The sequence below is a fragment of the Phalacrocorax carbo genome, chromosome 7, assembly GCF_963921805.1.
Source record: "Phalacrocorax carbo chromosome 7, bPhaCar2.1, whole genome shotgun sequence".
Taxonomy (NCBI): Eukaryota; Metazoa; Chordata; class Aves; order Suliformes; family Phalacrocoracidae; genus Phalacrocorax; species Phalacrocorax carbo.
Window position 1 is genome coordinate 2,171,284 of NC_087519.1, and position 18,711 is coordinate 2,189,994.

Consider the following 18,711-nt stretch of genomic DNA (forward strand, 5'->3'; position numbering starts at 1 on the left):
TAATAAGCTTGAAAATTAAAAGGAGTCTAAAGCAATTATAATGAGCATTTGGTCATAACCTCATTAGGAGAAGGAGTGAAGGATACAGTTCTGGAATTCTTTCAAGACTACAATTTAAGGTTACTTTCAGAGGAGTCAAACATAGTTCTTGAAATTGCAAAGGCAGATTAGCCTAGGTCAGTGTTAGAACTATGGCTATCTAGATTAGCACACTAATGATTTTATCCCTCTGGTGATATTTCAGATAGTGAAAGGATGATGCAAAATGTATCAAGCAAAGATAAATGGATAACACTACTAAGCGGTGAAGCGTTGGAGCTGTATTTCTTCTTTATCCCTTTTGTTTTTGAGAAAGATTCCTTTTGTGGTCTTTTTGTTTTTGCATTTTATCTAGTTGTAGATTAACGGTTACCAATGCACTGTTATTTTTATATGATAAAGTTGATTGCAAATGATTTTCAGCTGATGTAGTAGTTTTGTTGAGGCACCGAAATTCTGCTGCAATTTACAGAATTTGTCTTTAAGTAATGGCAGACCCCAAGCATAACGGTTGGACCGGGAGGAAAAACAGCTTAACTTAAACCTGAAAACCTTAATCTGAAGAGGAACTGCCCACACATCACACCTGAATTTCCATTTTTAAACAGCAGTACAGATCCTTCCATTATGATTAAAACCCTTTTTTCCACCTTCTTTTGAAGCTCTGGGCATCGGCCATAGCCCAAGGATGTGCTGGTGGTCCTGAAAACAGTCCTGGGGGACCTCTTGTGCACTTAGCTGGTATGTCCAGGCTGGCAAATCATCATCAGACTCGGGGTCACGAGGGAATTTTTTTTTCAGGTCAGATTAGCAGGAATCAGTGCAGCTCCTCTGACTTCCGTAGCACGGACCTGACCTCAAACAACTCAATCCCCCCCTACTGCAGGACCCCCGGGTGCACGTCGGGGGGGGGTACGTGGATGGGTCTGATTTTTGCTGTTCTCTTTCTGTGGCATATACTAGTCTTAAATTTACTACAGAGTTTTGGTTTTGGCTGTGGCACAGAGGAGTCTATTTGCCCATCTGCAGATCATTCTTTCCACAGCAGTTCTGTTTTTGATATTTGCTGTTAAACCGATAACTGTGCTTGGCATGCCTCTTGATGCTTAGCTAACAAAAGACGCTAACTCCCATCAAAGGTTGTTTTGGTTTTTTTTGTGTGATGACTCTTAAAAAAAACTAAGGCAACCGAAATACAATTGGAGCGGAGCGTGCTTTTACAAGTGCCGCTGAGGTTAAGAAGAGCTGCAGAAGAGGAACAGAGAGAGTGGCCCAAGGCTGATAAGAGTATGTCAACATTAGCAAGCTGTCGACAACAGAAGCAGATCCGCAGAGTGAAACGGTTGGTGCAGTGTTTCAGGGATGGAAGAGGTTTTACTTTTGACCAGCTCTGGTCTGGTCTGCGGACACAACGCCCATTAGTAGCTGGAGCTCATTAGGTGTGTGCCTGGAGCACATCTTCTGGTTTGGTTTCATTTGAAATCGATTCAATTCATGAGCTTCAAGACCTGTCTGTGATGAGAATGAAAGAGTGGTAGCTCTGGAACAGCAGGAGATTCACACCAAAGAGGCACACCTGACCTGAACTCTAATGTTAATGTAGATGCACCTGCAGAAGTGTCTTCAGCTCATGCCCCACCATGGGCACAGGACGGGTCTCAGTGACACCAAACAGAGCTAGTCAGACATTAAAAGCCGATGTAGGTTTTCCTTCAGAGTCTAAGAGTTCCCCTAGACTGGGAAAGAAGGGTGGAAAAACCAGTTGTTATTTCCAAGTTTTGAGAAACTGGTTTCTACTGACAGGGGAAACAAACAAACAAACAAAAGTCACTAAGCTGGAGTAAATGGAAATAATCTCCTAAATGTTTTTCACCCAAATCTTGGGAGTGAAAAATGCCATGTGCATACACACATGCACACACACACATAACTACAATGAACAAAACAAAAAAAACCCAGAAAATGATCTGGCTGCAAGCAAAAAGGGAGAATGAAACAGCCTGCACCTCGCTAGCGTTTCCATGATGAAGTTTCTGCAAATGAACAAGTTGTTTTTAAAAGTACTGCGTCCTATCGTGTTGCATTACATGCCTACACACCGCCCGCATCTAGTGCAAAATAACATCCCCACGTTTGCCAGGTTTAGTAAAGGGACTAAATAAAGCAAGTATTAAATGAACAAGCATGAACATACTGTCCAATCTGTCTCAAGAGCAGAAAAAGCACAGGTATGAAACGACATCCGAAAAAATGTGCGGAGCCCTGCTGAAAACACAGAAAAGGTGGCAAAATATATACCACCACTAGTTGGCTCGGAATTTAAAAAAAAAATTCCTTTGAATGTCTCACAAGGTCACTGAACAAACGACCGAGGCCACGAAAACCATTTCCATTCTCAGACTTGTATTTTAATGCCACCGTTTCCTACCGGGAGCCTTTCCCCGGTGGAAACCCGGCCTCACTCCAGCCGTGCAGGCAGGCGCCGGCGGAGCCGTCCCGATTTACACCAGCCGAGCGTTTACCCCAGCATCTCCCATTAAATCCGAACAGGCAGATGCACATTTATGGGACAATGAACTTTTCCACGGCTGCGGCTCATCGTGCTTTGCTATTACGGCCTTAATAAACCTGCGCATTCCCGTGCTGCAGCAGCTGCCTTGGGTGGGAGCGCGAGCAGCCGGCTCCGGAGGAGAGGCCGCAGCTTAAAAAAAAAAAATAAAAAAATCATGTTTAATTTAAAAATTAGAAACTGGAGCAGGCTGTGAGCACAGAGGTTGATTGAAACAAAATTTAAATTCCTGTCAAGCCCATTTAAACACAGGGGCCCTTCATAGACAATTAGCTGCTCCCTGTGAATGCTGAATAAACTCGGGCCTGGTCACTGTTAGAAGAGAGCAGGCCTACTGTGAGGAGCTGGAAAAAAATTAACTAAAATCAGGCTGTATGAAATATTTAGCCTCCCAGTTTATCACAGGGGTTTGGAAGTGTAAACAAGACAAAAATCGATTCCTCGGTGCCCTCCAATCAATCCCCCAAAATGGTTAGGGCATCTGTTTCTGCTAAATTTTGTTTACTCTGGCAGATTTGCCTTAATTGCAGTTGTTTATCTCCCATTGTCCCCGGGGCCCTAATCTCCCGATTACTAATACTTAACACTCATTTCACATCTAAAGCTACTTCTAATCCTCAACAGGTTTCTGGGGCTCTTAAAATTATTGAAACGGCGGAGACGGGAGATGCAACCTCTTTGTGAAAGGCACATTTTCTTATCTACTACCAGCTGGGTCCAATCATCACCAGGGATGGCTGCAACAAAGGTGCTAAAAGGCTCTTTCACAGGCACTGCTGCTCCGCTGGGGATTCAGCGGATAAAAAAGAGCTTTGATGGGAAAAGGGAAAAAAAAAAAAAACCACCAAAAAACCCCCCCTGAACAAGAGGGCTATAACAGTCCAGCCAAATAAAGTTACTGTCATAATCAAATGCTGTCAATCACAATGAAAATCCAATTAAAAATCTTTCAGTGTGGCCCTCTTAAGTAGAAAAATGTCCCCTATTTATATGCATTTTTGTCAACCGCACAAATTAGAAAGTAGTATTAATTGATTTTTTACTACTTTAGGCCCTCATCCTCCAGCTGAATTTCCGCGGATGCAAGAATCAACCGGCACAAATCTGATTAAGGGATTTGAGGCATAATGCACACAGGTCACTAAGAAGCCGTATCTGTATCTCCTGCTTTATACTCCACTTATTCATAGGCAATTATTGCTCTTATTTAATACTGCAGGAGCGTCTTGAGGTGCTAGTCAGAATACAGACCCAGAAGTAGCTGGTACTACACAAATGCCAGCAATTTTAATCCATGGAGTGCGTTTGAATCAATTTAAAATTCCAGTTTTATTATACCCATAAATATTGTACATAGTTTTCAACAGTTGCCTGTTAGAGCAAATTCCTTGATGAATTTGGAATGAACAGAAAAGACAATATTCTGGGAATTGAAGATACGGCTCTTATTTTGGAACTGTTAACAGATTTTTGTTTGATTTTTAAAATAAATATGTAGGGAAGACGGCTGAGACACAAATATCAACAAGACAAGGGCACAACTTCTCAGTGTATCACAATTGAAAGATTTGCAGTTTTGCTACCAAAATGAGTGAGATGTAAATATTTGTCTCTGTGTCTGGAGAACTACAGAACAACCAGAAGTGCCAAGTGAAACATTTGCTCAAATTAAACTGCAAAGCCCAGGAGACTCAAGTAACCAAAAATATTAACTGTATCACTCTAAGCCTTTGCCAATTTGCTTTTGTCCAATTTCCTTAGATTTTCATACTTCCTCGAGCCAACTCAAGTTATTTCTTTTCACATTTCACTGGAAAGTTCTAGTATAACGTGTGGCTTTAGGGCACGTTAGAAAGAGAAAGTCAGATGTCCCCATTTTCTGTAAAAAGTCAGTGGTCGCACGAGCAATGGGTCTGCAGAAGACAGTGAGTTTAACACCTTAAAACTCTGATGTTCCCAAGTTAACCTTGTCACAATCTTAGTCTTCTGTAATTGCTGGATTTAGTGACACCGATATAATGTATTTCTCCATTTCGATAGCTGATTTCTCAAGTGACAAAGAAGAACAAATCAAACCCCTAAGGACAGAGACTATTTTTTTCCCCTTTTTAAAGAGAGGGGGAATGGTCCATAACCCCCCCTTTCCCCATTTCAGATGAGCAACACAGCCACACGAAAGAATACATATTTTTTTCTCCAACTCTTGAGCTGCCCTGAGCAAGGAAGATGAGGAACACGCAGTAACAAGCGCATCCTGAGCCCTAGTGTGAAATCCTGGCATTAACAAAGTCAAGATACATTTTGACATTGCCTCCGATGTATCCCGGATTTGATCCAGATCCCCTTGTCCACTGTATGTCTCAACTGATAGACTGCAGAGAGAGTTTAATACTTATCATATTTTACAGCAGCTAAAATACTTGTCTCTGTGCTTTTTTTTTTCCTTGGGAAATCAGGAGAGAGCCCCTTCCTTCACATCTGGCATGTGTTTTGGTGTCTGTCAGAATTTCCGCTTGTCGTGGGGTGAATAACCAGGATCACTGTGACAGAGGAGAGTCTAAATGTTTGCAAACAAAGCTATCCATCACAGGTTCATGCACAGACACTTTTATGCTGGACAAATCATTGCTGATAGGGGATCCTGCACTGGCTCAGGGAAAAAAGAAACAGTGCTCGTAAGTAGCCAAAGAGGGAAAATTCTTCACTCACTGTGATCCAGCAATGATGCATAAACATCTAGATAGATGCAGAAAGAAAACATTTATCTGTAAAGCTGTCTTCAAAAGAGTGACAGGATGTGTTTGTGAAATGCAAAGTGCCGACAGCCCTCTGGTCTTTCTCAAAAGTTAACACCATCAGAACCCCAACCTGTACAGCCATCTCAGCTACTCGGCCAGCGATGCCACTGCTATAATGCAAAAGCCAAATCAGCTGCTGGGCGAAATCCCTCTTATTGACAAACGTAAAGTGGCGGCATTTTATTGGCTTTATTCTGAAGGTTTATACGAAAATCCTGGCGGGATTATGCTGATCCTCCATTTGTTTGTTTAAACCATAAAAGTATTTCCTAAGAGCTACAAATAATGGTTTAACACAAGGAGATGCAAACAAGTGTAGCTCTACCTGGTACAACGTGCTACTGTCCAGACCCTCTAGAATACAGCTACTTAAATACAGCTACTTAAAAGCTTCACATTTTTAATTTCCTATACTTGTTGGAGATGGGGGAACAGCCAGCCAGAATCCATTTTTGAGAGTCTGTAGTATCTTGAGACATATCTTAACACATTTAAATATACAAACAAATGATCTATCTGAAAAAATGCCCATTGTAGCTAATGAGATCGGGGTGCCTGGTCTAAACGCCATTCCTGACACGGAGAGAGGGATTCCTGAATGCACAGGAATGGGAAATTGCAAAATTGCACTAGGCATTAAAATAATAAAAAAACCCCAACAAACCAAAAACAAACCGAAAGAAGAACATGTTTTTCGGCAGGTCCGTAGTTTTGAAACAGAAGATGCACAATTTATCATACCATCTTCTAAATTAATACACCACCAACATAAAAAGCATCAGTAATTCACATTTTTAAAAAAGGGAGCAAAGCTAGAAGTTGCCTTTAAAATTTGGAGACTTGAGCAAAAATTAGAAGACCTGTGCAAAAATAATCCAGTGCAGAAGCTGACTATATCCTTGGCCAAAAGCACTGCCTCTCCCTGCCTATTGCTTTCCTTGAGAAATCCAAGCAGCATCTTAAAGACTGTACTTTTATGCATCCATGGGAAAGCGTAAAGGAATAACTGCTACATGCTCGGCTTTTGGTATTTCAAATACAATTTCTTTAAGTAAACAGCTTTCGTTTAAATAGCCGTATGTAGCAATGCAGAGTTCAATGCTGTACCAACAAAAAACTCAACAAGAGACTTCAACAATTCTGCTGGCTTTCTGAAAAGCGCATACGATCTGCAAAATAAAAGGCCAAGCTTCCAGCTAAAGAAGAGATTTTAAACAATTACCAAAGCAGGATAGTGATATCATAAAGGCAATTTCTGCGCTAGCTTGTTTTCTGAAACTCTCTTTGCCTCTGAACAGCTAGAACAGATAATAACTATTAGTAAATCAAACTCCTGCAATATCCAGCTGTGTCTCACACATTTACATACAGATAGAATGGGTATATGTTTTTAATATGTATGCGATACGTACTTTTACCACAGCTGAAGTGCATGCTACAAAGGAGGAGGAGAATGGGAATGGAATCAGCATGAGATAATAAAGTGGCCTAGATAAAGTATTAGCCAGCGATTGATCTCAAACAGGGGATGTTGCTTCTCTCTGACCTGATTACTTACTATGCATAGATTCCATTAAATAGAGCTTAGAATGGAAAGCTTCTGAAAAATACCGTAAATACAGTCAGATCTACAGCTTCCTGAGCCAAACCAGCCCGCGGATGCCTACCCATACACGCGGCACAAGCGGGAGCTTAAACCTTACCCGTACGGCCACACCACACTCGGTAAACACACACCTATGCACTTCCCTGGGAGCCAGGCTTGCGATGCCAGAAAACGCCACATTTTAAATGAAAACGGGAAGATCACGGAGGCGGGGGGAATAAATCTTTGTACAGAAAACTTGTTGAGTTTTTCCTTTTCTTGGTTGAAGGGGGGAGTAGAGAGACGGAGGAATAGGCTAAGATGTCGTGCCGTCTTCCCTGGTGCTGAAACAAGAGTACGTTCAATTTAATTGACTGTATGCCTTTCGCTTCTTAAGAGGGAACAAACTGGAGACAAAAGAGCAGACACTATCAGCACAAGGTTCAGAATAACCACCGGTGAATTATAAAGATTGTTCCTCTCCCTGGATGGACAATTTTCCCATTGCTTGGTGAAATCACTGGTTTTCACTCCTGTGGAACAAGTCTGGTGATTTGAAATACTTTGAAACAATTAAATTGTTGATTACGTGTACCCAGAGAAACCGATGTTATATCCTGTGTTGTGGGTGGGTATACAGGAGAAAGGGCATAGCGACCGAGGGCAAATACGGGGACCTGATTTATACCAGCTGTGAGGGAAATCCGGTGTTCGCTTGCGCAAGAATATCTATGGTACTAGAAAGCCTGACTTTATTCAGGAATTTCATACAGCCTTGGCTTTAGCCCTATTTTCTGACAAAACGTGCATAGTGACTTCTATAAAAAAAGGGCTTCCTAACATGATAGACAGGGTAAATCCATCCCTGATGTAACCCCGTGACTTCGCCAGAGTTGCCAATCTGGCACTCCAGGTATTGTTAGTCGGCTCTTGAAATGCATTTAACAATTCACTGATTATCAGGAGAGTAGAAAAAGATTGATGTTCTGCTCCCTTCATTTTGCTTTCAGTCTTTAATTATACTAAATTGGTTACAAAATAGTGACTTCCAGTACGGTTGATGTCCATAGGGGAGAACGCCTGCACTCGCCTGTTTTGTCTGAAGCTAACGATGATTATGTGTTACACCTTTCATCCCTGCTGGTACATTTTTTTCTAAATAAAAAAAAACCCCAACCCAATGAACAAGGTGAAATCCTGCGCTCGTTTAAAGTAACGGTAAGCTGACCTTGACAAGTCCACGATTTCACTGATAGCGTCTGCCTCACTCTACCCACTCAGGTCGTTCACACGGAGATATCCATCAGATATCTAACAGCAGTTTCAGAAAGGGATGACGTGGAATTAGAAAGGCTATTGCGGTCAACAATTCTAGAATTCAGAGGATATTTAACAGCTTTTGCTCTGGCCCTGTTTTCCAACAAAGTATGGTACCTACACATACGTGTGTGTATGTACAGATATGCTCGTGTGTACGTAGATATATTAAGTGTGTGCACATATATATGGTAATGTATAAGGAGTTTTATAAATAAAGTGCTCCTTGACAAGACCGGGTAAGTGCAAGACCGTAACGGGCCTGACGGGCGAGCAGCTATTGAGCTAATAGTGAGTCTGTTACAGAAAAGCACAGGGTGCTCTGAGCCCATCGGCTGGAGGAAGGAATTTAGGGCAGCTTATGAGGGTCAGCCGCATCGCAGGCAAGGACTGGGTCACTTATTTCAGCAGCAGCCTACCCCATGCTTTAGTACTTGCCGTTGCAAATTCATTTATAATTGAATAGGAAGTAGTGTGAGGGGAAAAATGCATTAAACAAAAGATTTTGTTTAAAAAGTAGGAAGGCTTTTTTTTTTTCTTCTTCCTGAGCCGCTATAATTTTAAAATTATTTCACAAAATACCTCCTTAAAAGGGGACTAGCACACTCCAGGGCATGTAGTTGTAAAGATAAATCTGTGCACTTCCCTGGTACTGCAGGCACTCACCCTTTGGCCTCGTTTTTATGACTCTACACCCTGGAGTGGTGTTATTGCTTACAAACATACATATATACTTATGGGGGTATGTGCGATCTGCAGATGTTTTATTTATAAGTGGCAGGCCTATTGCATCACTGAAACATGCATTTACAAACAGATATAGGTTTTATGAAACCCTATTCCGTTGTTTTAATAGCTAAGCTATCCAGCCATAGCATAATAGTGCACAAGGTAAATGTGTCTACATCTCTAGAACCTGTTCCAAGTTTTCTCAGATGTGACTAACTGCAAGAATTTTCCAACCATCAAAAGTTAATAAAAAAGACAAAATAAGGCGGCGGAAGCCTTTCCTACGAGACACACACCACCGCAAAGTGGAGGGGCTCTGATGAACTAAGGCCTCATTTTACCAAGGTATTTAAGCAGGTGTCTAACTTCAGACGTAGATCTATTGAAGTTAATATCCTTAAAATTAGATTCACAGTTAAATACTTTATTAACCAGGATCTAAACTGAGACTAGCCTGGATTGTGAGGTATCTGCCCTAGGGCGTCTTCGGAGATTAGCCTTTAACTAGTGAATAGCTGCAATAGAAACACTTGCTTATTCTACTTGCAGTTCGCAGCATGTAGCAAGAAATGAAATGATGCAAACACGTCCTTGTTAAAATCTGCTAAAATTATTCCTAGATATTTAATGCACAGAAAATAAATTATGATGATTTTACATAAACCTCCAAGTCACAGGAAACATAGCGTATACATAAAAGTAATGAAACATTTAAAAATCAAAGGTATTTGATGCGAGTCAGAGGGGACGACAACTCATCTACAACACAAGTTACTGTAAACAGTCATAATAATTGCTTGATATAGTAATTTTCTGGCTGCCTAAAACCAGTCAAAACAGCACTCTGCACTCAACGCACAGCCACAAGGGACCAGCGTGAGAGCAGGTACCCTCTTCCTGCCTTACCGAAAAAAATGACAATTGCAAGCAAAAGAAGTGGTCTCTGAGCTCAGATTCCACCACGGAGAGCCCTTCTATGGACAAACCAAAGCTACATATTACCTCAGTCTTCTGTAGCCAATCTAATTTCATTTTACATGAATATAAGTGACAACAGTAGCTCCTGCATTTCATGAAAAATGCACTTTTTTGACCATATCCTCTGTTTTCGATCTTCAGATTTCGAAAGGTTAAGACTGGCAAATGACGACAAAGAGTGACCTACATTAAGCTGTAATCCCCAGACATACCGACTGAAAAAAATGTGTATTAAGCATCAAAAGGGTTTTGATTGAAACTCGATACTGGCTGTGAAAGTTCTGTATTAACTCCCCAAACCACAAGTGAAGCTTTGGCCACGACGAGGGTAAGAGCAGAACGCCCGTTAACCCAGCGGAATCGTAATTCCAACCTTTGGCTTGTGTGCTCTCTCTAAGTACCTAATTGCTGCACAAGCCAGAAAGAGTTTGGATTTGAATTTGCACGTACTGAAAAATGCAGGAAAAAAAATTGGATATATACACGAACGCTTCTATATACGTGAATAAAAAGTATCCACAGACAAATACATACTGAGGGGCTCCGAACTTTCACTTACCATTAAATCTTCAGGTGCTGGCCTTTCCTTTGGTTGCTTTTTCATGCTATGTGTCATAAAACAAAATGTTGATATATAAACAACTGCTCATTTATTCTACTCGCTTAAATATTGAAGATACCCTCTTTCAACACAGAGCAAAGAATTTCTATGCATTTCTTAACTTTATCAGGTGCCGATGGAAGACAGGGTTCCACCAGCGGCCAAGACGTTAATGGATTTCTTCCTCCCCTCCCATCCCTCCTCCCTGATGGGAAGTAGTGGTGTACCCTGTTTGTAACCGTGCGAGTGTGTAAGTACAGAGACTATGGAAAACCAGGCAGCTCAGAAGGCAGGGTAAACTGATTCTCCTTTTGCTGGGGATTATTACGTAGCTCGACACAAAGTATTATACAAACAGGTGGGAAATTTAACTCTAACACCGAACAGCTTCAGGAGAGCGCACAATACCCTGGGGTTCCTACCTTAATTTTTTCACATTTATTTCCATTACACTGCAGGGTGATAGTTCATTACACAGCATTAACCTGTTTATAAGATCATGTTTCTCATCCAAATAGTCCTAGTTTTCTGTGCAACAGGTGCAATTAGCTATTGAAGGCTGTGCTTAGCTGCATGAAGGAACACAATAACATGGCACAGAGGTGACCATCAGGAGCTGCCTACTGACTAATTGGATTACATCCAAACAGCCCGTGTTTATGGCGTAATTGGCATAAAGTCATAAAACCTGATACGCCGCTCACTCGACATCTCTAATACTTATTAGGAATTGATTGCTGAGACAGTGTATAGTTTCTTCTTATTTGCTTTTTTTAAGCGGTAGTGCCTCGCACAGAACGGTTCAGCCAATATAACACCATATCTAAAATACTAGGTGATCTGTGCCGTAAACCGGGGGTATCAACGACATAATTTACCTTCCCTACAAATAACTACAAGCACCTCAAATAACGCAGGCATTAGCAAGTAATGCAAGCTGTCTGACGAGTGGGTTGGTAGCAGTTCTAATCTGACAGTCCAAAGTAGCTGCGTCCCCAGGGAAAACAAGGCTATTAGCCACCATCAGTTATGCTTCAGTTTGACATCTGTGGAAATTTTAACACAGGTTATCCCTCCCTCTGCCTCAGCGAGAATTTTTTTAAAACGGTCTGTCATCAATTTTTTGCAGGGATCAAAAGCACAGACCTGCACGCACATTAGTTGCGCTGCAGAATCCTCCAAACAGCGGTGCTCTCTGTAAACTGAAACTATTGAAAACGGAGGCCCACGTTACACAAACTTTAATTATTTAGCTACTTTAATTAACCGATAATCAGACGGCTTCTTGTGTCTGCGTGGTTATGCGCCACCTCAGTCCTGAGAGGCGCTTTCTCCTACCTTACGTATTCAAAATTCCATTTTATTTAGACGACTTTCGCTGCAGTGGCCCTGGCATACGGCAGAGACCCTGCAAGCGCTGCGAAGCCCGACCTATAGACCAGCGTGGGGCCGAGGGCTTCGGGCGCCTTGTTTTCGCTGAGGACGCGCCCCCGAAGCAGGACTGCCTCTCGGCGGCACACGCTGAGATGGCTCCATCTGATTTAGCACAGCTGAGCATCCAGCCCTGGAAGTGCATGTGCGCAGAAGGGATGCTTCTCCCTCAAACACATCGTATTTGTGCAAAATTCAAGCTTGTTTCTTCCGCCCCCCTTTTTTTTTTGGGGGGGGTGGGGGTGGGGTGGAACGGGGACACATGGACACATGGGCATGATGAGACAGTTAAAAAAAAAAATTTTCCTTTCACTTTGTTTCTTCAGGATAGCTTACCCTCAATATTTTTATTCTCTAGTCACTCAATAACTGTATTCTTTAGTCTACAAATTCTTCCTCTCCCCAATTCTCCTTTAATTTACAAGGTTTTCAATGAACTATTCAGTTTTAAGGAAAGAAAATATACCCAGTGGTGTGTTTTAAAATACGGCTCTCAGTAAAAATTACTTACTGAAAAGCCAGCGAATTAATCAAGGCTGCTTGCCTTTCTAAATATTGAGGCAATTTTATAAGTAATATTTTAAAAAGCCCTGAATAATGATATTATACACACGAGTCTTTGTGGCCCCTTTACCCCCAGATGAATTCCTAGGAGTCTCGGCGCACAAGACTGCACCCACATTCAGGGCAGGTTTATTAAAACAGGAAAAACCCTTGTAAGTACTTTTACGACCCTTTGTGTAAATAACGTTTACATAATTTAAACAGTTTGCTTAGCTTTGCTGCCCCATCTGCCCAAGGCCCCCAAGTCCCTCTTCTCTCAGAAAGGATGCAAGGAAAGCCATAAGGTCTCGCAGAGCTGCAGAGTTAATGGCATGTATCATTTACATTGAGGGCATGGCATGTTTGCAAACTGAGCTTACCATTGAGTGATGAAGTGTACAAATGGCTCAGAGAACTCCCCGGCTGGAAGGACGGGCGATTCCTGGGATTGGATTGAAACAAGAAGCAGAGTCAGAAGGAGAGAAGATAATTTTTTTTAGAAGGAGAGTAATATAACAGCGACAACAAAACAGGGGAAAAAAAAAAAAAGGGGAAAAAACCAAGGAAGCGACTAAGCTCCCTTTTCACACAGAGAATTTGAGGGAGAAAGGTACAAATTCTTCTGAGAATGTGTTATAAAACACTGAATTTCAACTAATGAGTATTACACAATGGGTAAAAACATGTGGAAAGACACTGAGGGGAGGTGAAAAAAGGACAATGATAGCCACAGGGTAAAAAGGAAGGTAGGGAAAGTGTAAATGAGAAATTAATGATTATTTAAGTAACACACAAATGGTCTTGTAATTAACAAAGAGCTGTGAAATTATTCTTGTGTTGACCTTTGTTTCTTTCACTGCATTTGCTATTTATTTACACTCATGTTTATTTACACTTATTCATTTTAGAGGCTGTCCTCATACGCTGTCTCTTCCAAATTTAAAAGGCGAAAGAATTTTTAAGAGGAAAGAAATGCAGGATTTACCAGTGTAGTGAAAATAACCCCCCAGTATTTACAAAAGGGGGGGGGGAAAAAAAAATTAAGAGCAGAAGGAAAAAAAAATTACAAACAGGGAACAAACAACATCACCATTTGCAAAGAAGGGCTTTACGAATTTAGGAGTTTTTCCAAGAATGACAGAGAGCTCCACTGTGTTTATAGTGTAACAGCTCAGGATGTAATGAAATTACACTGCAGAGTACTTTAACAGTGTCATCTCATTAGACCTACAGTTGGAACAAGAGAGCCACATAAAACAGGCAGCTGCAAATGACTCCATTCTCATCTATTCTCATTTGCTATTAAAAATACCTTTCGGCGGCTTTTTTCCTCCCTGACATCCCTACACAAAGTACCCTGCAAAGTATGATACATGCACCTATTTAAATTAACAAAGGAATGACTTATTTTAATCTCACTGTGCTTTGGAGTGCTTTGGCCATTTGGATGAGCAATATATCATTACATACAACCTTCCAGCGCTGCAGGCAAGAAACTCAGAGCGTGCAGCATTTGGTGGGAGCCAAACAATTTCTCTAGCACACAACTGTGTCAAATGCATGCATGTATTCATTATTGAGAATGCGAGGAAATAGCTTTGATGTAGTGGAAAAAAGAAGATGATAAAAGCACCTCTGCAATGTGTGTGCCATTATCAATGGTGGCAGATAGACACAACTGCAGAGCCTCCTATGTGATTAGTAAATATACATATAATTGCTGTGGCCAATTATCAGAAAAATGAGATCGGTAATTACAAGACAGAAAATTAACTAGAACTCTTATTAAGGCTTTGTTTCCAATTCAAACAATTGGAAACTGCTGGAAAATACAATTAAATCAAAAGTAACTGAAGAGTAAAAGGAGAAGCCAAAATTGCTTTACAATTTTCAAAGACTTCCATTAAATACAAGGAGTGTTTGATATAACATGCCCAAATTCGCTTTGAACTTAGACCGGGCGAGGGAGAGGTTATTGTTTCTAAACTTATAAATGACATCAATATAGGAAGGTTTCCACTGGAGAGTGGAAGGAACATAAGGAAATAAGCAGTGCAATTAAACTTTCTCCACTTCAAAGAACTGCGCTTGAAAATTATTCATATTAACACAGAAAATGCAGAGCAAAATGTCAGGCTTGTTTATACAGCGCGGAACCCAGCAGCTTTTGCCTCCCCCCATCGTTTTCTCTTGTCCAGCAGAGCCTTCGTGGCCTTCCACCTGAAGTGGGAAATGCTCCTTTCCCAGGTGGGACAGATCTCAGAGCAACTATGAAATCCTCCGGGCCCATATTACAGATCATTTTGAAAACTACAGGGCAAAGCAATCGGAGCCCCTTCCCCAGGGAACCGGCTCTGCCCAGCAACCTACCCCGGCTGATCAAGCAAAATACAAGCGAGGACCCTCTCAGAGCCGTGCCGCTAACGGGGCTGCCAGCTCAGACCAGTCTGTGCTGGGACCAGGGCAGGAGCACGGCGCTTCACACTGATTTGGTAGGTGACAATTTCTGCCGTCACAAAGAGATGACGGACCCGTAACAGAATGAAACTTCGTTATGAGAAGGGAGGAGAAGCTGATGAACTGCTCTGAAGCCACCAGCATCTCCCTGCGGCTCTCCCACGCGAAGGTGGCGTCAGGGTTCATGCAGGCAAGGGAAGGAGTCGCTCCGTCAGTACTAACGCCGTGACCACGCAGCTCCTGTACGGCAGCACTGCCTGAAGACAAGGTGCACCCGCATAAGCATGCAAGAAAATGTCACCTGGACAAAACTGAAACACAAACTGGATTTCAGTACGAAAACTAGACGCTTTAATACAGTCTTCCCAAGGATTTTAGACTGGGCGCCCACAAATTTATTGGCTATTTGCCTGACAAATTGAAAGCCTTTTGGGAGAGTGCATCAATCTCAAGGAAATACTTGCTGGCGAGTGTGTTTGAGGGCAAAAAGATCAGTGCAGAGAGAAACTTCAACCTCACTCTTCTCCGTATGGCCCAATTGGTACTTTACAGAGCAGGTAAGGTAGGGGAGAAGGAGGCAGGTTTCGCTTCTAGCTGAACCAGGAAAGTACGGACCCTCAACCGCTTCCAAAGGTGAATACTGGAAAGCTGCCTCAAATGCTGCATTTTACCTTAGTTAGAAAGAGAAAACATCTACTCAGTATCTGCCCTGGGAAACCAATGACTGAAATATTTCAATTTCTGATATTGATTGATGCAAGGCCATTCGAGTAGTGGAAAGGTGAGAGTATTTTGTAGTTTGTAGAGCTACTTCTAATGAGAAAAAGCTCTGGTATTGCTACCTCTGTAACCTGAGCAATCAGTGTCCTTGTATTAGGTACAAAGCAAACATTTCCAAAACTACAGAAAGTAAATACATCCTCCATTGAATCCTGAAGTTCCCTGGACTTCGGCTGACACTCAAAGGGATGGGAATATGAGGAAATAAAGCAAAGCTACACGTCTCTACCGAGCCTACGCTGCCTGTGGGATGCAATACAGTCACAGCTGATGTAGCCATAGGGAACAGTCCAGCTGCACTCCAACGGCCTGCCTTATTTTACCCACCTGCATGATGAAATCATACTACAGAGGCAAAAAAAAGTAGAAACCCAAGATTTTAAAGGAGTGAGGAATAGGTATACTCACTTTCAACCGGGAAACGGTTTATTTTCATTAAATACTGTATCTTTTAACCAATAAGATGAAGACCTACATATTGGGGATGCTGCTAAAATGGCTGTAAAGACAGAAACGGTTGTAAGGGTCAGCGTACTGTTGGCCCCTTACATCCCCTGGCAGCTTATTCCCAAGACTAGCTATTTCCCTAAACATTCAAGCAACACTTCCGTAACCGGGATCTGCTGCAGGAGAAGACAAGATCAACCTCTGATTTCTCAAAACCAGCCGAACTGTGCGCACACAGTGAGAGAATGGGGAAGGGCAATAGGAAAAAAAGTTTGAGTGATGCCTTTGCCTTGTGAATAATGAACAGTTCAAGAAGGTCAACCCATTACAACTGAAACCGTTTAATTATTAATTATGCACAATCTATGAGCAAAAGGACAAGTTCAGAATGTTTAATGTGCGGTAACTCCGACTGGACCCTCTCTTGGCATTTTGTTATTAGCACTTGTCAGCAAGGTGCTCAGGCATAAAGAAAAAAGCACAGCAGCAGAAAATCTGAGCTAGCAGGAGGAGGGAGGGCTTTAAACTTCAAACACTGCTCCTAATATTTAATTTATAGAGTGCCGCGGCTCTGGTATGAACCTTATTGGCTTCCATGGAGCTAGAGGAAGTCGCATTACCTAGATGAAGACCTGAGAATGAGAATACTGAGGCAATCCCTCCAAAAGCCCTCTCTTTTGAAGGGAGTGATAACATCACTATCTATATCTTCTTTTTCTTCACAGGTCTGAACAAAGAGCAAACCACCTAATAGTGTGCCCAGAAGTCAACCAATCCTTTGCAACCTATGCAGTAAGAGCTTGTATTACAGGCCCGTGCATTGTCCTCACCTACTTCTCAAACCTGTTATTCGAAATGTCTCCTGATCTGTTTGCTCTCACTAAGCAGAGCAGTAGCAGATATGCTACTGAGGCTCAGGAAATAAATCATGTCCTTCAAGCCCACAAATAAATACGGATACGGCACCTTTCCCCTCTTTTCTGTCCAGCTTGGAAGTTTACCTGGACAAATTCAAGAAGCAAATTCAACAGATACAGCTCTGAGATGCTTATTTGCTTTGGAAACACTGTTATGTCAATGAAATTTGGGAGTAGTTCTTGACTGGCAACATACACCAAAAGCACCCTATGCTTTACACACCTTCAGAGGTCTTACCCCAACAGACAACTTCTTGAGAGTGAAATACTTTCTCAAAGCAACTGAAAGTCTGAGATTTATCACATCCTTTCTGAAGAAAGAGAAAGCCCACAACCTCCCTAGAACAGTAGAATCAGCAAATACAGCTTTCTACCCAAAACCTTCGAGAGGGTGATGCCAAAGCCCCCAGCTGCGCATTAAGACCAAACCTGTGTTCTTCCCACCTCCCCCTTCGGGGGCCAGCCCGACGGACAGCCGTGGTGTGGAACGATGGCAGCCTGCCATCATCACGTCCCCAGAAGAAAGCCAGGCTGCACCACCACACAGGCTCGAAGACGAGCTCAGCTACACTTTGTGGGCAACAGAGGCTGGCATTCCCAGTGCACCTCCACGCTCGGTGCAAATAGCTTTTACTCCCTCTTCTCACCCACTGACTCGCTCTCTGTGAAGGGTTAAATTTTCCCATTCCCCACAGCTACTGCTATTTTGCAGTACACTCTCCTCCGTGCGAACGCTTGTGCAGAAGGAAATGCCATGGTCCTATGGCTCTATGGCCACAAGAGGGAAGTTAGCAGAACTGAGCGAACCAAACTTCAGTTCCTCTCTCCTCTGGGTTTCCCCAGCACACCCTGTCTTTGAAATTATCATCTCCTCTGGGCAGATACTCCTATTCTGCAACTTGTCCATTGATGCTGAAATGGCAGTATTTAATAAATAATGTGTGTGCTTTACAAAGCATTTCTGGCTTATCGCTTCAGCCTAAAAGATCTCTAGGATTAAAGAATTTTTATGCACTCCAGCCTGCCTTCTACTAAACCTTTCAAAGAATACACCCATTTTTACAGAGTAGCTGCATTTTTACTTTGTGGCCAAATAGTGATTTTATTTTTTTTTTTTCAGACAAAGTTAAGTTCTAGATGCACCAGAAATGCTGCCAAGTGCAATTACATATAATAAATGCAGTGCAGTTGCTGTTTCAACGAGACCAGCAAATTACAATATCGTACACGTTCAGATTTATTCCTACAAGGACAACTTTCTTGTACATCATTCCTGAAAATAAAAAAAAAAAAAGAAAAACCCATTTCTGACTTTCTAGCCAATCTACTTCAAAAGCCTTGCACAAACCTAATGGCAGGTGATTTCCTCCAAGTAACTAGTTTGCAGAAGACAGCAATGTCTAGAGGGGGCTCAGAGGCCCAGACTTGAAAGCACTTCTGGATTGTCCCCGTTATACTCCCGCCCCCAGCAGGAAGGTGAAAGATGATTACATCTCCGCACCAGGTCGCTTCTTGCTCTT

General features: G+C 42.1%; 1 protein-coding gene across 6 annotated transcripts in view; it reads right to left on the bottom strand.

Annotated features, from left to right (window-relative positions):
- The window catches only part of MAP2K5 (mitogen-activated protein kinase kinase 5), a 142,995-nt gene that overhangs the window by 15,570 nt on the left and 108,714 nt on the right, over positions 1–18,711 (bottom strand). For all 6 annotated transcript variants that reach the window (XM_064456037.1, XM_064456034.1, XM_064456032.1 and 3 more), the window contains 2 exons: positions 12,971–13,032; positions 10,575–10,620 (listed from right to left, as the gene is read on the bottom strand). In XM_064456037.1, the coding sequence (XP_064312107.1) occupies positions 10,575–10,620; positions 12,971–13,032 (108 nt within the window). The remainder of the gene's footprint in view (positions 1–10,574; positions 10,621–12,970; positions 13,033–18,711) is intronic.